Genomic DNA, 24,515 nt, shown 5'->3' on the forward strand with positions numbered 1-24,515 from the left:
GATTTTACGTGTGACACTACCATTTTCCACATTAGCCACCACAACAGGAGACTGGATTTAAAAATGCCTGGAACAGTTTAAGCTCTTTATACATCAGGGAACAAGATAACTTTCCCCTTCCACTCCCCAGTCCCACAGAAGGTCAAGCTTGCACATATTGAAACATATTCATTCAGTGCACCCTTGTGGTTAAAAAAAATCAATTGAAAGTTTGTTCTTTCAAAAAGGTCAAAATAATCACATGCACTTCAGCATCTATGTCTATCATCATGGGTCAGGAAATAAAGCTAATAATATGGCAGCATTCATGGTCCAGTACACCCATTTATCTTAAAAAACTTATTCCTATTATGTGGGTGCTTCAGACAAGGACAAAGTGAGGACTTGGAGAGCTAAGTGTTCCCTAGGTAACTTATGAATTAAAAGCCTTTCTATTTTAAATTAGAAATGTGAAGCTTTATTGCTGCAAATGACTTATAAAAGCTACTCTTTTAAAAACAAACAACAAAAATGAATAATCTTTCTGATTATGATCCCTTCAAAGGCATGAGGCCAGTTCCATTAACTGTGGATGTGGCCCAACAGGCTTAATACATCTGCAAGTACTAACAAGAGGGAGCTCAGGTCTGTTTAACATTCAATCAGCAGCCCATGCTGCTTTATAAATAGAGAGTATTAAAACATTACATGGAAAAAATATATGAGTGAAGCATTTCACTTCCCTGATTATTTTTTTTTTTTAGCATTCTGTGGTTTGGCTGCAATACTCCGAATGCACTTCACAACAGTCAATAAACTTTGCCTTGGATTCAGTCAGCTGAAATCTCTTCCCTCTCCATTCCACCCTCTTTTGCTACAATAGCCAAACTAGCATTAAGCATCTTTCATTCCATCTCAAATGCTGACAAGAAAATTACACAACAAATAGGATTTACAGTGGGGCAGCAGAGATACCAGAAGGTACCATGGCATTGTGTTGTTGAAGACAAAGATGCAATGTAAGAAATCATTTGAATTAAATGGAAGCTGCGATTTCTTTTTGTAATTAGCAGAATTACTCCCTGCAGTCCCTTATGAAAATCTTTGTCATGCATTTTGTTCCAAAGAAAAGGGTCAGCTGAGGTTTCTCTTTCTTTTGCTCTGTAACTCCTTTTTTCCTCCAATACAACACAGTTTAGAAAATCTAGATTCAGCAGGTCTACCTCACAAGCTTTTAGTCATGTGAATACTCTCTGTGACTTCCATTTTTAGACAGTTTCTGCATAGCAATTAGCTTTTTTTCTCTCCAAAAAATCAATTAAAGAAAAAAAATAACCCTGAAAAATTCTCTTCAGCTGATTATTCTGTCAGTGCTCACAGGTGGCAAAAAAATATATATTTCAGGTGTTTTTTCTAACTTTGCAAAAGAGTGAGTGTGTGTGTCTAACAAAGAATACAAAACAATAACATATGTTAAGGAATGATCCATTTCATACAAAAGCCATATCTTTTTCTTTTTTTTTTTCTTTATTTTGTAGGTAGTTCTCAGCCTGGTCTTACAGAGCATCCTAGTTAAATCAAAATATACTTGTCTTTTGTGTGTTTCAGACATGGAAACTCTTTCTAGCTTTTCTTCGGATCTAACCTCTACCAGAAAGCAAGGTCTTAGCTAGAAACTTTCATAAAAATCTCAGACTTTTACCCAGACAGGAGAATGGAAAACTTGCAGGGTTTATAGTACCATACCTAGAATGTGATCAGAAATATCTGTTTTCTACCAGCAGAGCCACAAATCCACACTCAGCTCATCCTCACAGCTCTGAATTGTCACTGATGATCACAAATGGCTCCATCAATCTATCTCCATGCAAGCTGTGAGGCTAGCTAGGACAGATATGACCTAGCCTCTTCTATTCCTATTACAGCCAGAGGAGGAGAAGAATGATTGCTGAGCTGAGGCAGAAAGATGATGAGCAACATTTCTCATTTCCTTTTATACACACCACAAGTGAGGGTCTGAATCCATGCAGGTGCTGGTTTGCATCAGATATAAGTAGACACAAGGCCAGGCAGTGGATTTGTGAATAAGGAGAAACCATGAGCCTCTGCACTGCAGTGAAAAATATTCCACCTCCAAAGCCACCCCAAAGCTCAGGCTCCAGAGATAAGTCACTCCATCACTGTCTGGAGAAGACAGGTAAAGTCTTCCACAAGCCCCTCTTTGAATACAAGGCTCAACAGGAACCCACAGAGCATCCCCTGTGCTGGTGCCAGTGCAATAAGACCCCCAAATGCTATTGTCAGTGCTCACGTGCTCTCCCGTAACTGCCCCCTTTCCAATTTTCCTCCACTTTGTCCCTTGCTCTCCAGGATCACACAGCCCATCCGAGAGCTGTGCAGCCTAGAAACATCTCAGCCACATTAGCAATTACCACTAAAGTGAGAAAAATCTCTGTGTGTTAGAGCGTGTTCCCTCCCTCAAGCACCACTCGCATTAGTCAGTGTAATGGGATCTTTCAGCAGCCACTCTGCATCTTCCTGATTACTGATGTGATGTGGCAGTCACCATGGTAACATTGTTTTGTTAGTATTAAAAAGCAGTAAGGAAAATTGTCCTGCTCGCATTCAGAGAAGCCCTTTCTCCATGAGTTATTCCTGCCCTGTGGTAACTTAACAATTGAAGGAACCTTTAATTTTATTTAGCTATTGAATGGGCACGATGAAATGCCCCATGCTATTTTCCTGGGATTCATTCCTTTGCAGGTTAGAGGAAGAACCATGAGCATAAAGCAGTAGCCTACAGGTGGAAGCAGAACATCCTGTGGAGAAATTTGCAGGATCAGGCTGGAAAGGCAGTTTGGGAAACCGGGGGGGGGGGAGGGGGGGGGGAGGTGGGAAGCAGAAAAAGAGGAATGCAACATTTTCAGAAGGAGCAGCAGAGCAAGGAAGAATTATCATCTACCCATCTGCAATGATGATATGCCCTTTAAAACTAAGGGCAGGATGGACAGGTAGATAAATATATGCATTCAGGGAAATGATGCATTTCTCAAAGCGATGCTCAAGGTGAAGTCATTTGGCAGAACATCTGCAGAGGCCACACAGCAATGCCCTGCACCACACTGTAAAAGACATGTAGTGCTCATGGCTCAGCAGATCCTACCTACAAAAATAAAGTGATCGAGACCTGCTCCTGCTCAGGAGTAAAACTCACCATCTTCCTCCACAGGCATACAAGCCCAGGACCTTCCTTTCCCTCTGAATTTCAGTGCTTGCCACATGAGGATCCTCCAGCTACAAGATGCAGCTGAATACCCTGGGGATTCAATGGGTCACATTCTAGTGGCGCAAGCACAGAAAGCATCTTCCATTCCAGCAGAGCTGTTACCAACAGGAAATCAAGCCCTGGCCCTGGCCCAGAAAAATCTTTCTTAATTAAGAGCCAAGTGTTTCAGATACTGGCTTGTTTTTGATAATGAACAGTTCTTGCATCATAGTCAGTTTTGTAGGGTGTGGCTGGAGACAAACAGATTTTGTTCTACATCTTTCACATTAGGTCAGAGGAAAATAATTGCTTCAGTATGAGCATTTCAGTAACAGAAACATTTGAATGAGTTCCACTATATTTTAAGAACCTGATGAAAAGTCTGTTGAATCATTACATCCACTGGATATTGGATCTGTACGTTAGAGCAGTTTCAGGGTGGAGGGAGGGTAGAGGGTTGATCTAGAGATAAGAAATATATTGTCATTGCGTACTCAACAGGAACAGATTACACAGCCAGTGACTCTGAAAATGAATCTTGCCAACTTGCAGCAAAAAGAGTGAAGTTTCCAGTCTTCTTCAGTGAAGCAGGGATCGATATTTGCAGTGGATTTTTCCCAGGTAGATAAGTTGCTCACAAGAAAATATCTTCTTAAATATCTCAATTTCTCCCCCATACACCCACTACCAACTTCATCTGCTGAAGAAAGTACATGATTTAATTATTCCAGCTCTGAGGGACTGATAACTTCAGTTTTCTTTAAAAAAAAAAATCCATAAAAAGGAAAGAACTGTGGAAGACTTGGTAAGTCATAAAACTATGGCAGGTAACTATCACCCAGCTAATGGTCATTAAAGCACCGTCTTCCTGGAAGGGCAGTATTGGATAACTTGGTGGCTTTTAGCAATAACAGAGGTCAAACTGGTTACACATGAACTTCACGAGTGCCATTTGCACAAGCAAGCAGCTGGCAAACAGTTACATGTGTCAGCCCAATTCTCTGTGTTGCAAACTCTAATAACCCTGTGCTGAAAGGCCCCTCGAGCCCAGACCTTGGTGCTACTAAGAGACAGATACATCTGGGCAAACCCTGGGCTAGCACAGGCCTACTGACACTCTGGAGGTCTGAGTAAGTGAAGTGCAAAGACCCATTAGCAACCATTCTCCAGCTTGTTTCCTCTTAAGCAGGATGCTGATGTCCTGAACCCAAGCACCACCTAAGTGACAGTCAAGACAGTAGGTAAAAACCCCCTCCTCACATCAATGCTTCTGACTGGTTTCTGTGTTATTCTGAGTAGTTGGAAGACAAAGGGAGTGACTGGAAACCTTGTCCTCCAGAAGTAACAAGACTTTAGATTCAATGGATAATCTGCTTGAAAACCAAAGGTGCATTTATTCTCATTTCAACACTGATAAAAAGAAATAAGGGCAGAAACTCACTGAAATAATGTTACCTGCATGTAACCTAATGTTACCTGCATGTTGTTCTCAAAACTGTAATGTAGGGTATCATTGGCAAAAAAGAAGCAGTAAGACCTACCTCAACTTGCGTAGACCTAGATGCATTGTTCCACAAAGGAACACAAGAGAGTCATCACATTTGCAGATCCTTTCTAGTCCATCTTGGTGTCGCTACTGGATGGTAAAGCATGGCAACATGCACTGCCTTGAAAACATGCAAAATGGAAGGCAAACACCAGAAACTATTCCCCTTCAGACCGAGAAACCCTGGTATGCATTATAACTGCAAAAAAAGATCTTTGCAGTTCAAACACTTCCTAGAGGGACACACTCCAAAAGTATAAACAGTCTGGAGGAGGTAACATCTACAAATCGCTGCCAGTCAGCTTAGAAAAGCTGTTGTCATTGCTTCTCTGTGGAGGAGTCAAATGATAAAAGAAATGTCTTTTATGTATGGATGGCTCAACCACAATGCTATTTTAACATCGTTTTCTTGTAACCCATCTACACACAACTATTTAAACATTTGTTATAAAGTATGTATGGGGTGACTCATCCAGCTGAAGAATAAGCCTAATTGGTCAAACTTCCAGGGCACTGTGTGCTGAGCTATAGAGAATCATACTCTCATCTATTAGGAGATGTGACAAGTTGCAGAAGCTATCTAAAATTCTTGGAAGAGGTAGTGTGAAATAAGAACCGTTGCCTAGGGACAGTCTCTTCTTTACAATAATTAAAGATCTCAGATCTGTACTGTTCTGGATGGATGAAAAATATGCACGCATAAGCTTAGATTCTGGCTTTGGCTTGCTCATGCTAGAAAGCTGTCTAATAATTTATTAGCCTCTTCAATAAAAGATATCCAGAAAGCAGAATAAAGGGCATCTGTGGATTTGACTGCCATGTTCATAAGGTCCCTTACTTTCCAAAGAGATCTAGCTCTTCTTTGTCATGCAGCTACAGCTCACAAAAAAAAAAAAACTTGGGAAAAGTTCCCTGGGAATGTTCCCATACCAAGTGACCAGAAGAGTGAGAAGAAAAGTACTTCATAGATTGAAACTGGAAAGATGTTAAAAATTGCTCCAGAGGGATACTGGTGAGTGGGGAGCACAGGTCATACATATGGAGTCCCAGCAGCATTTTTCTACACACACTCTTTAATGACAGAGATTTACTTTACCACATTTTTGTTTGAATTGATGACAATTTTACTCTTTGGGTGAAAATTAAAGTACAAGACATCTCACTTTGTATTCTCCAAGATGCCAAAGCAGTGTAATGGCAGATAGAAGAGGATCTCTTGGCTATTTCTTCACACTCTCATACTGTCCTGTCTGTTTCCCCAGCATACAGGTACCAGATGCTGAGACACTCACTCCTCATACACAGGTCAGTAGAACTGTAGTATCAAAATGGTTCCCGATCAGAACCCTTGAATTTAAGCATTACTGCGGACTAACACTAGCTGTACATTGTGTGGAAGAACATTCATACCCATACACGTTACTGGATACAGAACTCACATATTCGGAGTGCACTAAGCCAATAGCCTGGCTCAAGTATAGATGAATACTTTAATCAGGGCATTAGCAAGAAAGTGTGGATGATATTTCCAACACACCATATACTGGAAAGCTATACAAAGCAACAAGCCAGCAACAGGAAATACGATGATCTCATTTATATTATTTTTTAAGCTTGTAAAATTGTATCAAAACTGAGATAATAAAAGTTAAGTATTTACTGTGATTTCCTCTTACAAAAAACAAATGTATAATGATTTCATCAGTACCAGATAACAGCCCTGCTTATAACCAGAGGGCAGTATTTTTAATAATTTCACTAAAAATATGCACTGGTATAAAAATGTGGTGCAATAAAAAAAAGTACAAAAGGTAATGAAATATTACCTATTATCTCAGCTCATTTTTGTCAGGAAATAATACTACAAACTTAATACGATACATGGAAGCCTTATGAAAAGCAGGCAGGGAGAGGCTTATCGTCTTATCCAGCATTAGGCTAGAGGCTGAGTGATTAATAAGTTGACATTGAAGAGCACAGAATGGAAATCGTATGGACTTTAGGGAAAGGAAATAGCTTAAAAACGAAACTGTCATGCTGCCAGGCTGTATTAGAAGAGGCACAGCTTCCACAGCCATCCCCACCATGCAGCAAAGGGGCTGGCAGTGCTTAAACCTCCAAATTTGTGCCAGTGCAGTGCATGCTGCTGGAGCCCCCCACTCCCCTGTGCCTGCTGCTGTGTCAGTCCTCACATGGACAAAAGCAATGGCAGAACAGTACAGAAAATAGGAGGGGAAGAGGGAAAAATATATCAAAAAGAGCAGTTTGAATGCAAGAGCAAGTTGGGGGGGGGGTGGTTGAAGAATGGGAAAAATAAGAAACCTCATAGAAGGAGCTAATTAAAGGAAATTTATCCTTTGCAATAGATGAGCTACACCTCTAACTTCTGTGCCTCCACAGTACACAGTGTGTAAGGATGAGATTGCAGGGCTAGAACTTTTAAATACCTAATGATGCACTGTCACTTGCAATATCAACAATAATGTCATTTATTGCAGGTCACCACCCAACACATCACTTCCTGGAGACTCCACATTTTACTGTTTTTTCTCAGGCACATTGTGTCTGGTTCTGATTTGTAAGTTGTTTGTACTAGAAAATGTCTGTTGTGGTTTCCAAGACCAGGGATTTAAATGTGGCTAATTAGCTGTTTACTTTACTAGTGGTACAAGTGAAGCTTCACTATTAATGGTAAATAGGTACTATGCACGCAATAAGATCAGTGAAGAAGTTAAAACAAAATCAGCATCATGTAAGCTCCTGATAAGTGATTTAGATCAAAATACATGATATGCATTAAAAAAAAAAAAAAAAGGCTACAAACATTTATTTACAGACATCTTAAGAATAAATCATGGCTTTAAATATCCTGGTTAAAAGCAACAGAATTGTCTTTGTGAAATATATTAACGAGTTTCCAGAAAAAAAACAGAAACAGTACTATTCTGTAGAATTTCAGAAAACAGTAGCTGAAAATTTCTCCTTTCAATAGGTTGAACAAGACTCATCTTGAAGTTTGGGTCTTGAAGATTTGGGTCTTAAAGACTCATCTTCCAAGAAATAAAGAATGGTAACAATTTTTCCTGGATCACATTACAATTTTGAAAGTACTAGTTTTCTTCTAAGTTGTCAGAAACTAATTATAATAAACTTTTCTACGTCTTGCAAGATTAAGAACTAGGCCAAATGGAAGTTACTTGAGTCAATTATTCAGTTACTTGGGTCAATTCCTGGTAATTCTTGAGGATGATACCCTTCTGTAAAAATTTATAAACCCAATCTCAGCTTTTCAAGTAGCAGGGCTATTAATTAGGTACTGCCTAGTCTCTACCTTTTCTACTTACATCGTTGATATTTCCTCTGACTTTGGAAATGTGAAATCAGACCTTGCATTTTTTCAACTTACATGCTCTGTGGTTTAGTAAAAGTATCATCTTTTCAATGAAAAGGGAGAAAATACTAGCTGCTACATGTTTGGAGTCTAATTTTAGGAGGAACTGAGCCATTCTAATTTGCTGCAGTCAACAGGAACTGAGAGCACTCAATAATTCATGAGTTTCTTTCCATGTTTCAGTAGAGCCTGTTGAAAATTTCTCAAGGAACCACTTTTCATCAGAAAATTTCAATTCCTGTGAACCAAAACTGCTTACAGAACAGGATATGCTTGGACACATTCTAATATAACTTCTTTTATCCATTTTGAAATGACTTTTCATCTATAATAAAATAATTACATAACAATAAAATATTTTAAATATTAAAAGGGTTGCCTGACTACACACACACACACAAAAAGAATTTTTGAAAGATGACAAACTGTTTCCATCAATTTTCACTGCTTTTTTTTTTTTTTTTTCTGTTAAACACAAATGTTTGAGGGGAAAAAACGAGATTCAAACTTTTTTCACTTCCATTTTGGGCTGGAAAACATTTTCATAACTTTTCCTGGGAGAAGAAAATCATTTCCTACTGTATATCTTGTTATGAATGTATTTTCATATCTGTTCAAAACAAAAAACAAACAACATAAAAGAGCTTCATACTCATGCAGATAAATATCTCTTTGACCTTAGTGATGACTGGAGTGTTAAATTTGGTGTGTCTTTACCATCCCTTTGATTCAGTTATTTTAAAATGAATGGCATTTGCATCAGGAGGCACCAAAAAAAAACATTTCTTACCTTTAGTCTTTCTGTTACGCCATCAGTGAAACTGACTGTGAATTCAGCAATTTTGGGCACTCTGAGTTTTCCTTTGTTCTTCTGGTCAGGCTGATACTCTGTTCTTGTTTTCACAATTACCTGGAAAACATCAACACTTTTAAGGTTCCTGCACATAGCATGCACTTTTTTTGTTATCTAAGCCCCTGCTTTTTCTATTCTAACCTTCCCCTGAACCTACAGAAGTATCTTATAACCATAAATTAACACAAACTCATCATACCTTCAGGAACTAAAAGAGACAGATAAATAGCTGTATTAGAAGATAAATAGGCAAGCAGATAATACAGACCTAGGATAAATTCTTTATCACATTGACTCTTAAAGTAGCTGACAGCAAAATGTTTAACACCCACTTTTAAGGCCAGGCACGTAATTTTTTGTATCACATTCAATGGGTAAAACATGTAGAATAACAAACAGTCCATCCATCAGAAGATCCTCACTTATTAAAAGCCCCATCCTAAAAAGTTCCACTGAAGCCAATTTAAATTTAGGCCATTTGGCCTCTCATTTATTCAGGCTCCAGTTTATTAATATTAATCTCATACTATCACCTTGGGTTTTTCTCAGGAGATCTCATCGCCATTTGCTAACTAATCCAGCTCCTACTGATCTTGTAAAAGTGAGGTGGCTTACACCAACGGAAAAGCCTGTAAGTGGCTTTTAAAGGGTTTGGACAAATTACCAAAAATGCATTTTCAATCTATATTGAATATATATGTAAACTATTTTGGGTAAAAGCCACCCACTATAAGCATGGAAAATATAACACTTAATACCAACTCCCAGATGGGACTAGCAAAAGGAATGTGTTCTGAAACTAATAGCCCTTCTGAGGTGTGAGCGTGTCCATCCCATTACACATGAGAATCCTAAAGGACTGCCCATCCATGAGCCTATACAGGTAAACAGTGTGAGAGCATGCCAGTATAGCTGCACTGTCCAAATCTAGCTCGGAAATGCCAGAGAAGGCAAAATGGCCCTGTCCTCAGCCCTGGCAAGGAACTGGAGCTCATCCCTGATGAGTTGGGGTTGTGGCTGTGATTCCCAAATCAGCCAACGTCCTCAAGACATACAACTGTTTGGTGTGACTTTCAAGGTTCAGAGAGGTTAAGCACAAAAGAACAGAAAGCACATTGAAAATCTCCATCCCAGGGCCAACACTTCCACTTTTTGGCCTCCCATTCTGAACTGCACGACTATGCAGTTGTCAGCCTTGCCAAGGTGAAAATAAAACACTCCAGGAGTTCACATGGGTGTGGCAAGACTGATCCTAAAGACCTTTGTTAGAAACAAACTTTTGGAGGTCTGTAGGAAGATTATAAAGTGATATACAAGATTGAGTTATTGGCTAATGAAGAATTTATATCCAAATGAAGACAGTAAAGTCTGGTTTGGAGCAGAGAAAACCCTAGGTATTTAATTCTCCTGCACTTAATGCCATGTGAAAATCAGAGTGAGAGAAAATCAGCATGGAGTCATAAGCCAATTTTCTGGATTCAAATGCAAATCATTAAAGACTGATGAATATTTACATCCTTCAGTGAATCCCTCTCAATAACATTTATTACAGTAGTATTTGCAACATTAAGACTTGGGAAGAACAAGATAAAAAAGCACTCAAATGTATTCATGTTAGCATTTTGGAACCTGGGATTTCTGATGACACAACACAGATGTTTGTATATGACACATGACCAAGCTTTCTTCAGCAGGTTTGGGATGAACCCTAACACTACTAATACCCTACTAATGAACTGACCTCTATCATGCTCTAAAATGCAGCACACTTTGGACCAAATGAAACAAAGTTCTCTCTACAGTCAGGACAAGCTCATCCAAGTTAGTGCTGACTTGTGAACAAATAACAACGTCGCTCTCTTGCTCAAAAGAAACCAGGTGTGCTAGGACTACACACAGCTGGGCCCTAGCTTTCCAGTCTCCTTGCTGGCCTCTTGTAAACCCAGTACAGTAAGTTATAGTGTAAGCCATCAACACCTGCCAACCACAGTTCAGAAACTGCACTCATTTTGGTTTTAAACTTACCAGCCACAATATCCAATTGTCACAAATCCATACTTCTTGCTTGATACACAAAGTTGTCACCAATTAAATCTTTAAATATATATAAAGAGGGTTTTCCCGTGAGCACTAGCATTAGGTCTTAATGAAGGACCATGAAACCAGAAAATAAGAGAAAAAAAATTTAAGTCTTACTTGTTTCTATATATAGTTGACATTTTCTTCCACTATTTGTCATTAACCCCAGCTTTCTTACTGGTATTTTTTAACTGTCATTACATTCAATCAATATCCTGTAAGTAGGACATTTGAAATATGTGTCTCCATACACACATGAGACTGAAAATAAACCCACCCAACCGTGCACAAGGCATCGCCTTCAAGTCCAGTAGCAATGTCTATCATGTCTGTGAATAAATAAATAAGATCAGTCCTCAGCCAGAGCAGAGGCCACTTGAAACCCAATTCGCTGACTGTGCCAGCAGTGAAATGTGTGTGTGTAGAGCCACAGCCATCCTGCCGGTCAGTGTTTTGCAGAAAAATTTGCAGGCTTTAGTAGAGGGCATACCTTTGCTAAATGCCTTTTGGCATCGCAAAAGCTAAATAGCTGCTCTCTAAAAGTATCTTTGCCAGACACCTGCTGGAATTACTCAGCAGAAGAAAGACAGGGCAGTCAGTAAGGTCTCCTCTTTAAAGCAGAGCACGGAAATAAAATGACAAAGGACAAACAGAAAACTGAAAACCTGTAGTGTGGGGGTATCACTCAATATTGTGGCAGTAAGGATAAAAATGCAATTTTGCTGAGGGCACTGGGTGCACATTTAGAAGAAAAGACCTACCTCTTGTTCAGTCGCCTACAGTCTAAATAAATAAGCCTGAGTACAGATCCCACTTTTGCAGCAACATTCACCCCCTCCATCCAACAAGCTGCCATCAGGAAGCCCACGCAAAGGCTTTTAGAAATTGAGTTGCATTCATCAAACTGTTTGTGCCTCCTGCACTAGTGAGAACACCCCAGCCAGGGCTACCTCGGCAGCATCCGGAAAGAGGAGCGAACACTGTCAGATGATACCCACACACAGACACACACACACACACACAAAGAATAACAAATCTCATAAAGAAATCTTTGCTACATTTTTAGCATCATTGTTTGTTGCTGTTTTGGTTATTTCTGTTTTCGCTTTCCAGCTTTCTGATTGGGGTTGTTAGGGTGGGCAAGATTTGCCTTGCCCCTGTTCCCTGCCTTTGCTGCTTTTTCACCTTTTCTTTCCATTTTGTTACCAAGAAAAAAATAGGGGTAGTTCAGTCTTCCAGAAATTCTAACCAAATTGCTGTTGGATGTACAGTAACAAAAACCCCACTGCCTCCACAGCCAGCACAATGATCAGAGCTCATTTATCACCAGCTGCCCAAGAGCAGTTCCTTCAGAGACCAGGATCCTACTGTTCCTGTGCAAACAGGGCACATTCATCTCGCTCCGTGGCAGGTTTCTTCAGAGAGGTACTGGCGTTTATTACAAACCATAGCAATCACAATGATCCTGATTCCCTCTTCTTATACGTTTTGCAGCTTTGCTGGCTCCAGTACGGTTGTTCTTGATTGAAACCAGTGAAAGGGAGTATGCAATTGGGGTCCTGTGTAGGTTGCAATTCAAAGCAAACTGAAGTGGGAGAAATGGCAATCTCCACATTCCCTTCTCTGCAACGCTGTTACAGTGGAAATGGATTGCAGTAAGGGGGTAAATACCAGAGTTGGCAGCATGGCTTGGCTGTGCTCTGGCCTCATGAGTACAGACCATATATGCAAACAATCAAATCAGTGCTTAAATGGACAAGAAGTCTCTTGAACAATCTCAAAATAGACAATTAGCCCCCTCGCCATCCCTAACGCAGCAACATCGCTCTACCTATTCTCTCCCCTTGCCTCCTTGAGCTCTCATCTCCTTCTGCACACTCCCTAAGCCTTGCCTTAACTCACAGTGAGGAGGGTCTGGCTGTTTTGGGTCAACATCCCTAACTCTGTGAGCTTGCTGGGGCAGTGAATTATTATTTTTATTCATGTCACGAAACAACCTGCACACCTGCAAATGAATATTAAAAAGCAAGAACAGTCCCATCAATCAGCTTTTTGGATTAACTGAGACTTTGTGATTGCTGGATGAATACCCTTTGAACTTTTTTGGACACCTGTCAGCCTTTCCGTTCCTTTCTCTAGGCCCTGATCCAGCACCAGCTTATGTCTACGCCTCACTTAGTGGCTTGTGATCGTCCACCAGAGAGCAGACTCCCTGCCAGCTCAGTATAGCCCAGCTGCAGACCTTTAAAGCCTCTACTGTGGATGGAGTTTAGATGAATACCATCTCAGGGTATCTCCCTGCAAATTAGGTTGCTGCTATAACCTGTTCTTAAAGTTTTCACACTGTTTCCCAGAGACGCTCCACCTTTAACTGCAGAGACACCATGTTGTTTATGAGAGGGAAAATAAAGAGGACACAAATAAATGACGTGGGACTTTCTTCATTTTACACCTGAGATAAAACTGTTCTTTGAAAATTGCTTCTCAGATGAAGTTTGCAGATTACAAGAACACAAGATGAGAGTAAAGGGCTTTCATGGAGTAGCAAAAAGACACTTCTAATTAGGAGAATCCACACTCCTAGTCTTTGCAGCTTCCTCCAAAACTAAGTTTATCTAGCAGCTGAACTTATCAAATTCCAATTCAGTGAAGTTTTTAAACTTGGAAGTCATCTTATTAACATCAGCAGGATTAGTTGGATATTTCAAGTTAAGTGTGCATTTAAGTGCTTTGGCCAGATCAGAGCTTAAGCCTGCTTCAGTCACCTTCCCACAGCCAGTTATAATAACAAGGCTTAGGGCTGCTCTGGCATTCTTCAGCAAGACCACTCAAAGCAGCATGGGCCCAGTATCCCCATATTAGAGAAGGAAGAGCACGGAAAAATAAATAAATAAAAGCTGAGTAATGTGCTGAGTCACACCAGCAACTGGTGGCTGCTACTTACTCTGCACCCTCTTTGCTCAGGTTTTCATCAACTGAGCAGTAGTAGTAGCTCCCTATAAATAAAACATTCTTGGGATTAGGGGCTGGCAAGTGATATGGCTGGGCTGGGTAGGAAGTCCGATGCAGCTCTCTGCAGAATTGTTGTCCTCAATCACTCTAGGTTAGCAGATGCAATTACACACTCCATGTCTTGAAAGGTTTTCACTTTCTATCTACTTTCTTGCATCTTCTTCATTCCAGTCCCTCAAATGCCCTTCTACAAGACCTCAGTAGCAGTCTACACAGAAGCCTGTAAAAGTTATAAAAACCCAAACATAACAGGACAACAAGACATATCTATCATGCTGGTCCACACAAGCAAAATTTTTCTAATGATGCTGTTTGCTAATACATTTATTGAGTACTAAACTTAAATGTACTACTATTCTAGGTTTAACACTAGTGACCACTGGAGCTAACAGGAAACCTTTCCTTTGTCTGTAATGAATGCAGGACCAGGCACCTTCTCTGTAGCGATGCTTTGGAAAATTATAGGTATGCTGAGCTGAGAAACAACAGCTCAGAGGCTGCATATACCAGCAGGAAATCCATCATTGACAACCCTGAGAAAGTAAACAGTAGGAGAGTGCTGGGAAATCTAGAGATTTTTGGATGCTGACAGAAAGAAAGGCAACTTCTCACCAAATGGACTATATTGAAAGCATTTGCTTTCAGGGAGAAGGAGCAGCACAGACATGAAATGTGACAAATGGAAAAATATCACATTAAGCATGGAAACTTAAAAAGGATTTTCCTGCAATGGGATGAAGTAAGTGTTTCAGAAAATGAACTGATATGAATTCTGAGTCTTGTCTCAGCCTGGCTAAATGTAACATCATTTATTGCCACTTTATATTTGCGTTTGAGCTCAATGGTTTTCCCTGAAGAAATGAGTAATAATATTTAACATAACTGGCATTGTGAAAACTTTAAATTATTCATCTGGAAAAGGACATGCAGCCCTGCTGTAATTCCCACTTCACTGCCACAGTGCATGTAATATATTGTGGTTCAGGTGCTGCAAAGTGCAGACCATAAAAATTTAAAATACTACTTCCCAGGATTATTAATAATGAACAGTCTCTCACTCAGAGTGGCTTTCAGATTGACAGAAGAGATAAACAAAATGTGCTTCTCCTACCAAGGAGAAAGGTTTCTTCCAGGTTCAAAGCTGGCCTTTGTAGTCCCACAAAATGGTTGTAACACACCCATCACTTTCCGTTTGGATTAGTCATGCTCACTTTTAAGTGAAAATGAGACTCTCAGCTTCCAAAGACAAGCCTTTCTTCATTCCTTGCAAAGAGAGAAGAGAAAATAAAGCTTCGCACTGGCGTTGACATCGTGGTTTCTTTTGCCATCATTACCCAACAGAGCATCAGTATCTGAGAAAGACCTTTGACCAAGTCCCAGCTGCAGCATGCTGTCCAGGTTACTGATGATAGCAAAATGGTGACCCCCAGCCTTGGCACTAAATCTGCTGTGACTGAGGCTGTTTCTATGCTTATGTGATACATGCCAAGGAATGGCTAAAATTCACCACCTGCTCCCACACAAAAATCTCCAGTGACCTCCGAGCTCTAATCCTCACACACAGCCAGCCTCAAAGGGCAAATGAGCTGTGCGCATTGCCAAGAGCAGCTGAAGTTAAAATATTTAGCAGTAAAAGAGTGTAGGAAAAGAGATGGAAAAATCAAGTTCCAGAGCTTAGAACAATCTCTTTCTTTACAGGCGTTGGATGAAACATTCATGGACCAGAGCAGTTCCTTGTCTACTGCCTGTACCTCCTTCTGAGTCTTGCACTGGCTCTTGCTAGAAACAGGACACATCAGACTGGACAGATCAGTAATCTGAGGCTACCTAGTAATCACCATGTGGCAGATTCCCAGATTTTCAGACAATTCGGTCTTTAAAAACTTTCCCAAATAATTAAAACTACGTCACATCCCACGGGAGAGGTGGCAGTGCTTCCAAATCTACAGGATGAACATATCTCAGCAGGCAGACTTCCCAGAGATTAAGAAGAAAATTGGCATTTAGGATGTATGTAGTGGTAGTCCCCAGGACACCCTACTCATTATTGGAATACATGAAATGCCTGAAATATCAATCAACAAAAGGAGAAAAAAGAAAGAAAGGAAAAAAAAAGGAAAGAAAAAAAAAAGAAAAAAAAAAAAGGAAAAGGATGTCCTGGGATCAAATCCATAGTCTCCATAGTCAATGGAGAAAGCCCCAGTCAGTGGAAACACTCTGCTTTTTGTATTTTTCCTGTATCAGCTCATCTAATGGGTGTTGTACTGGAAATGAGCTTCACAGAGGGTGGTAGAAAAAAGTGGTCTCTTGAATCAGTGCCAGGAGGATATTCCAGGCATAAGGAAAATCACAAAAGGACAAAGACAGCAAATATAATCAGCCCTGGCACCACCGATGAAAGGCAGCACAGAATGCAGAAGCTGCATTGGGAGCTGAAAGCAGCTGAGAAGGGAAAAGCGTAGCTCACAAACACAAAGACAGCTTGAAAATTATTCAGTTAAGTCGCACTACAAATCTCCAGGTGCCCGTAACCAGCAGGAGCCCATGGGAGGCTGTGAAGGGGTGTAAAAACTGATTTCAGTAGGTTCAGCCAGGGAAGGGTACAGCAAAGCAGACAAAAGAATCAATCACACAGCAATAGTGATGGTAAATTGGCCAGGGTAAATTAGCAGAGCTCCATTGATTTCATCCAAATGACACAGATTTACACTAGTTAAGAATCCTTCCCAGTCTTACTTCACAGACCAGTAAGCAACTGGGATGTGGGGTTCAATCCACGGTCTTGCTGAAATAAGTTCCACCTGCAGCAATGGCATTTCATGTTGAAATAAAGAACGGATTTCAACAGGCTTAGCCAAACAGCCATACCCTAACACATTTCTCCTGTGTCTATTTCTGCTGTTTCTGCAGAATGTAGCTCTAAGAAACAGAGGGCAGACATAACTGGGTTTAAGAGAGGCAATGGAGCTCACATGAACAGGCATGAGCTAGCTTTAAACCACCTAATTCAGGCACCCGTAGCACTGCAGTTAAGGAGAGAAATTTCTGCACAGGCTACACGAATCCCGAGCTGTTCCATACTCTAGAGCTGCAGCGGCAGCAGCAGCGTGTTATCTGTATGCAAGCGAGGTAGCTGAATGCTACCCTGGGTGTCTGCGCAGGCTGCGAGCACCCGCTCGGATTGCAGCACAGCCCTGCCAGGAGCGGACACGGGCGACCAGAGTTGTTTGGTCTGTTAGGCGAGGGCAAGGCCAACAGAAGCGCATCCGAAGAAGAGAAGCACAAACTGCCAAGAACCTCCAGCAAGGCTGTCCGAGACACACAAACAAAATCAAGAAGGTTACCCCAAAAACACTGCACCATCAGGGTGAGCGTTGCTGCAAATATTTATTGTGGCTTAAATGAGCAGAGGTGGTGTTTACATCCAAACACGCATTTAGAGGACAAATGTCACCGGAGAGGAAGGCTCAGACTTGGTATTTGTGGGGATTAGGCAGCATTTCCCAGGTGAAGAAAGGAAAGGATGGGGCAGGACAGCTTGCCCATTCCTTCATAGTTGCAATAAAAGAAAGAAAATTTCTTTTATTCATGCTTTCTTTTCCTTTTGTACCCTGCTGCTCCCCCAAAACCAGCTCCAGGCTGCCCTGTCTGCGTGCATTGAGGCTGCCCAGAGCTGCAGCACACTACTAGGGCAGAGGGCAGGCTGACAGCGGTGTTTCAGGACAGAGCTGCAAGTAGTCCCCTAGGTACCAGGGCACTCATCCAGCGCACTATTAATTATGCCTACTCAGCTGGCCAGGACAAAACATTATTTTCTACTAAACCAAGAGGGACAGGCTGTGAGCTCAAGGGACACTCCTGATTTTCAGGATTTCTTGATTACACTGTATAAAAAAGCATGGTCTGAGGCACTCAGAGCAGGGTGCGGCCACAGAGTATAAGGAGGATGGGGTGGGAAAAGTATTTGAAGAGAGCACTTATATCTATTTTTTTTCTTTCTTCAGTTGACGGCAGGAATTTGTCACCAGAGAAATTATTTCTTGAGCCTCCAGATGCATTCAAAATAAAGAACAATGGGCCACATGATAAGCCCTCTGCAGCTTTCCCCACAAAAGACATGCCGGATGTTTTTTCCAGCCCTGACAATAGCTTTCATGCACTTGTGTATTATGTAAAATTAAGATTTTTACTGCCAGAACAGAGGCATTTCCTGCTGGATTTTGCTGAAGCGAGCCTATGAGACCAAGGGGTCCCCAGTTGTTGGTCTCATTCAAAATTTCAGTGAAACAGTATGGTCTGTGAAAAGTTGTGTATTTTTTAGCATTATTATTGCAGACGCACATAACAATTACAGCTAAAGCACTTTGTCTACGCCTAGGAAAACAAGTGAACAGCTAGCCTTTTCTCCCCTGCTCCTGAAAGAAAAATACTTTTTTTTTTTCTTTTTGAATACAAAAGAAATTAAATTCAGAAACATAAAAAGCCAGGTCAAGGGCTTGTCACCAGTGATTGTTATTATTCCTGCTGCATGGGTGGATTTCAGCAAAACAGCCACGCAAAAATGATTTAAGAGCATCTGTCTCTGCCTTCCCTGCCTTCTGCAAATGCTCCCCATCAAGAGAAGGGAACCGAGGCGGGGGGGGGAACAGGACCAAGGGAAAAAAGCTTGAAGCTTGAAGATAGTCAATAAATATAAATACACAGCGAGCTTAACACCCTAGGGGAGAAATTACCATCCTGGGTACATTTCTCCCCTTGCAGCCGTACAATCGCTAAGAGAACAACCAGAATGTTGATGCTGCAGGAGGAATAACATGAGCCTTTGCAGGAGACATCCTCACTTCCAGCAGTATCAAGGTGGATGTCAGAGGGAACTGCTAAGCTCACAGCACTTCGAAAAGCAAACCTATTAGTAAAGCATCCCCAGAAGGACAGCCATTAAGATTATGGATTTAAAAATTTCTCTCCCTCACCACATGATTTCTTATAGTCAAGGAACTGTCTGAAAAGAGATGGGCTTCAGGAATTACATCACATGAGCAAAAGCCTCATTTTGATAGTCTTTCTATGTATCTTTTCTCTGAAAGTGGAGCTAAACAAAAAACACTTTGAAAGAGATCAGCTATGGTGAAACACCTATAGGGGTCAATGTTGAGAGTCACTTAGAGGTATTCTCTAGTGTCCCAGTTAAAATAATAACCTTAAAACAAAGAAAAAAAAAAGGATAGTTAAAGCCATTAAAAATTATTTTCAGTCTGCAGATTCCATGGGCTTTGTGGGTGGCTTTCAAGGAGATGCAAAGGCAAGTATGCAAATGCAAACCATACAACAGGTTTGGTTTTCTTCGACATGCATGCAGGTGTCTAAGACTAAACTGGAAAAAAAACATAGGTGCCTATAAACGGACAGTGCTTGCAAACCTTTGCCATGCAAGATACATGCACCAAGTGAAGGCATTATTGCACACTGAGAACAACAGCAGTTGGGTTGCCCAGCACAGACCTAGCCTCCTCTTGGATCACGAGCCAAAGCCTGTACCACTCCAAATTACTAGACAAACTGATGCTAGAGCAAATACACAGAGCCTTGCTCTCAGTTTGATGCATGTTGGATTGCCCCTGGACAATCCAGGTTAGATCTGGGTTAAGAGCTCACAGTGTCTTGAATGAAGATACCCTCTAATGGTCAAGATAAACCCAGAAAAGGGAGCATTAAGCAGGTTTTCTTTTCTTCTCCCTCCCCCATTTTTTTTTTCTAGATTTCAATCACAGGAAAATGCCAGGGTGCACCAGCTCTTTGTTGCAGTGGCATAGGCGTTATGATTCCCTGATGGGAGTGTGGAGGCTGGGAGCATTGCCTCCTTGTGGTTAAAAGCAAGCAGCAGTGGATTTGCATTTAGGAAAAAGAGAGCAAAGCCCTTGAGCTCATACACACAGACCCCCATACCAAACCGGTTTGGGCTCTGGGGATTTATGCAACATCCCATGTAAGAGGCACAGAAAGTGCCCCGGCTTTTGTTTCGACTCTTACAAGCTAAAATCTACTGCTGGCAGGGTCGGGGAATACACAGAAAAAAAGTAAAATTGATTTTAGATTATTTTTTTTTTTAACGCTGCCTCCTGACATGAAGGCAAGTCCAAACAAAAACCCACCCTGAAAGACTTGAAATCTATGTTTATTCTTCCTCAGGCTCACAGTCTTGCTGGATTCAGTTGCAGCTTTGCTTTACCAAGTACAAAGCTGAAGTTTCCCCCACCACTTAACCTTTACCCAAGCTCTTCACCTGAGGCCCCTCTCCTTATTAGCAGGTCTTTACTCTGCCCCAGGGTGAACTCAGCCCAACAGAATCTGTTCTACAAAGAGCAAAAGAAACAGATTGTGAATTATTTTGCTTTTATCGTAAATAACCTCTCCTTGTAACAAACCTTCTGTCGCCGTTAACTCCAGGCCTACTGCACACAGGAGCTGAACCACAGCCTGCAGAAATCAATACCATTGACTCTAATGAGTTCTGAATCACGCTTTGCACTCCTGGAGAAACATCCCACTCTTCCAGCAAAGAGAGATATGGATGTCAGTAGATGCATTGACAGAAATGTATGTTAATGAAGGTAATGTAACCTAACAACATGTGAATTATTGATGCAGGCATGTTTAAACAGGAAAATCAGCAAGGAATCACACTAGACCAATACACTCCAATGTTTGTTCACCAACAGGCAATTGGAACGTGGTGGTCTTGAGAACACTCATTACCACCTTATTAGCTTGAAAGGATTTTTGTTAGGTTTTCCATGTCTCACCTGATACACGAGCCAGTTACATTTCACATGATGTGTCAATGTCTGTGTGTGATATCAATAAGCCATTTGTCTAGCATCATATGAGTTATTTTCACACATCCGTACTTTCCTTTGAGCTTCTCAGACGTGTCATAAATCATATTGCTTTGCTCAAGGTATTTTGCTTAACCTTATTTATCAGTCATAGATACAGACCAGTTTATCGTCTCATTCACAATGGTTCATGGAAGTGTAACTCTCCTGAATGCAGTGAAGTTGCTCCTGATTGCCATGAGGCCCATGGGGAATGAACCTAGGTCCTTTGTCTGGCACGGCTGGTTCCCAGGATGTCAAGGCAGTTGACTCAGCTCTATCTATCATAAAATAAACTTAGTTTGTCTATCTTGACAGTTTTATCACATCCATCATCATGTTCTCCTAATGTATTTAGAGAAACTTCATTTTGAACTACAGTAAAAACAGGATGTATGTTCAATAATCATCAGTGTTAATTTTACTATTATTCCATTATCCTGTGAGATCTAATCATTCCGTCTTGTACTTTCGGGTGAGTTGGCTCCATCTCTGTGGTATCTGGGAACTACACTGCAGACAGGCTTTGTTTTTGTAAGGACTGTTGGGGCATACAGATTTTCACGATCTCATCATGTCCTCACCAGGTTATTTTGATATGCACCGTCACTGCGCCGCTATAGACAAAAGATTTCCAACCGTATCCCGCATCTAAAAAACCCCAACCACCAAACCTCAGCCAATCACTGAGGCACATTTCTGGACATCTTAGTGCTGCATTCAGCGCTGAGAGTGGGCAGGGGAGAAAGCTGTCCCCTGGCAGGAGCCCATCGGGGAAACAAAACCCAGGCTTGCTCCATCACCACCCAGTGCATGGGGGAATTCAGTCGCTCTCTTCAGAGAAGCCAGCATCGTGAATGCCCAAATGAGCTTTGCATAGCCACAGAGAAGAAAATAAACCTTAAGTGAGATAATTAAAATAGCCGCTTATTTCGGAAGAGTTCTCACATTACTCTCAATGCAGGCAACTTATCTTACTGATAATAATTATGCATTGTAAACTGCTCCTTGATTTCTCCAGCATTTATAAGAGAAACACACTAAGCCTTTTCCAGTTGTATACATGAAGGAATATTTAGGTATTTTTTTGAGGAGGGAAGGAGTTGGGGGGACAGTTGTGTGCTCATTTGCTGCGTACAAGCAGATAAATACACTAAGAAAGACATCCCCTTCTTATTTATTGTATAGACACTATGCCACAGCCCATATCATCAAAGACCACTACTTGACAAGGGCAGGAAAACCAAGAGGCATGTACGTGTGCACAAGCATGCAGGGGTGCTGTTGGATTTTGTTTTACCTTTTCCGGAGCCGGGAACTGCAGGTGATTTACTTCCAAAGGCGTGATCAAAGGAACTGTCTGAAAACCATCTTCGCCGGATGGTGGCTTGCTGTTCTTGTCGTTCAAATTACTCCCCAGCTTCACCATTCTCGGACCTTGCTTTCCAGACCTAAAACCAGCAAGACGATCGTTGTCACAAGGGTAGTGGGAAGAGGACTTCTGCCCTGTCTGGCTCACTTTGCCTTGGCGTATTGGTTTCCTGGGTTTTACACCCAGGTTTCTAGCCACACAGCATGCCACGCCAAGGCTGACTTCACACATGCATTTCTCCTCGCCTTACACAGACACCCCACAAACACTCCTTAACCCCCCCATCTGCTGCAAGCCCCAGCACAGCACCACAACCGGCACCAGCACCACAAACAGCATCACCCACCAGTACCAGCACCACCACCAGCATCACCTACTGGCACCAGCACCACAAACAGCATCACCCACAGGCACCAGCACCACTACCAGCAACACAACCGGCACCAGCACCACGACCAGCATCGCCCACCAGCACCACAAACAGCATCCCAACCGGCACCAGCACCCCAACCAGCGTCACCCACCAGCACCCACCACCCCGGGGACCGGGCGCATCTCCCGGCCCCAGGTGCATTTCACACCCTCCCTCCCCCCCCCCAAATTTTTTGCGGCCGCTTTGAGGGGTTCCCGCGGGGGTCTCCCCGCGGTGCGGGGGTGCTGAGGGGGGGTGGGCTGCGGGCACCCCGCGCCCCTCCGGCCGCCCCCCAGCCCTTACTTACTGCAAACCACGCGGTCACTGGCGGCGGCTCGGCCCGGGCGCTGCTGCGGGGTCGGGGGAGGGGAGGGGGGGGGGGAAACTCGGCGGGGAGGCGGGGCGGGCGGAAATTTTCGGTTAATTTATTCGATTCGCTGTAATTAAGGGCGGCCGCCGCGTGCCGGCGGTGCTGAAGGGACAGCGCTGCGCGGCGCTCGGCTCCGCAACGGCGACTGAGGGCGGGGCGGCTCCCCCCCCCCCCCAACACCTCCCTCCCTTCCCTCAGCCCCTGCTTCTCCTCCCCTCAGCCCCCCCTCTCCTCCCCTCAGCCCCCCCTCTCCTCCCCTCAGCCCCCCGCTTCTCCTCCCTTCCTCACTCCCACCCTCCTCCTCCCTTCCTCGCCCCCCCCCCTTCTCCTCCCCTCAGCCCCCCCCCGCCGGGCGCGCACCCGCCGCGCGGCCTCGGGCACCCCCTGGCGTCCCCGCCGCGCACGGCCGCGCGCCCCGGCGCCCCCTGCGGGCACCAAAAAGGGGTCGGGAAGGGTTTTTGGGGGGTCGCTGGGCCCAAGGGGGGGGGTCCCCCGCTCCATCCCCCTTCCCCGGTGAGACCCAGCCCCTTGCAGGGCGAGGCTGGAGCCTGATGTGTTTGTAACTAGAGCGTTTGCCCCCCGGGCTGGCAGTTTGGCATCTTTTCGAGCCCTAAATATACCCCTAAAAGGCGTGAGCTGTTCCCGTAATAAAGTGGTGAAAATGCGTTTAAAGCCAGACTTGGCAGAGCAAGGCCTAGTGCTCGAGGCGCTGGCAGGAGCTCACTCGTGGTGCTGCAGTTCCAGGGCGAGAAGGGTCCCAGGCAGGTAGGGGGGGTGGGACAGCTGAAAATATCCGCTGCTACCATCACCTGGCACAGTCCTTTCAAGAATCTGTCTTCCGTAGCTTTGCCAGCTTTTAATGCTTGGGTTGGAATTTACTGTGCCACTTTCCTGCATAAGGCCGAACTTCCACAGAAAATCCCATCCGAAGGAGTTAAGAAAGGTTCTGCCACGCATAAACCTTCACTTCAAGTAACTCTTACTCAGTGTGTTAAAATTTGTCGGCAGGTAGCTTTTCGATGTGCTCAGAATCATCTGCTAAATTTGACCACAGCGCAAGGTTTGGGGAGTTCATATCCATGCTGCTCTGAAAAAAATGTCTTAAGCTCAGTAGCAGAATCCTCCCCAGATCCATCCGTTAGGCATGTTCAGCTCGACTCGACAAGATTTTCCCTGTAACTACAACTCCAGGTTGCTGCAGTCTGCCCAGGAACAGATACCTACAAAGAAAGCCAGCAGACTGCATCCCTAAGAGATGGGAGAATGTGCCTCTTAAGAGGAGCATAAACCCACTCACTAAAGACAGTTGATTAAATTAGTACAAGTAATAACTTAATATTGCAGTGTTACCAGAAATCAAC

General features: G+C 42.7%; 1 protein-coding gene across 1 annotated transcript in view; it reads right to left on the bottom strand.

Moving 5' to 3' along the window:
* The window catches only part of NSG2 (neuronal vesicle trafficking associated 2), a 37,905-nt gene extending 14,452 nt beyond the window's left edge, over positions 1-23,453 (bottom strand). Inside the window, exons 1-3 of the mRNA XM_080554930.1 lie at positions 23,092-23,453; positions 22,301-22,451; positions 8,972-9,091 (exon numbers count right to left, since the gene is read on the bottom strand). Coding sequence (XP_080411056.1) covers positions 8,972-9,091; positions 22,301-22,429 — 249 coding nt within the window. The 5' untranslated portion in view covers positions 22,430-22,451; positions 23,092-23,453. The remainder of the gene's footprint in view (positions 1-8,971; positions 9,092-22,300; positions 22,452-23,091) is intronic.
* Positions 23,454-24,515: the final 1,062 nt, after the last annotated feature.

This window comes from Anser brachyrhynchus, assembly GCF_964034855.1.
Source record: "Anser brachyrhynchus genome assembly, chromosome: 14".
Lineage (NCBI taxonomy): Eukaryota > Metazoa > Chordata > Aves > Anseriformes > Anatidae > Anser > Anser brachyrhynchus.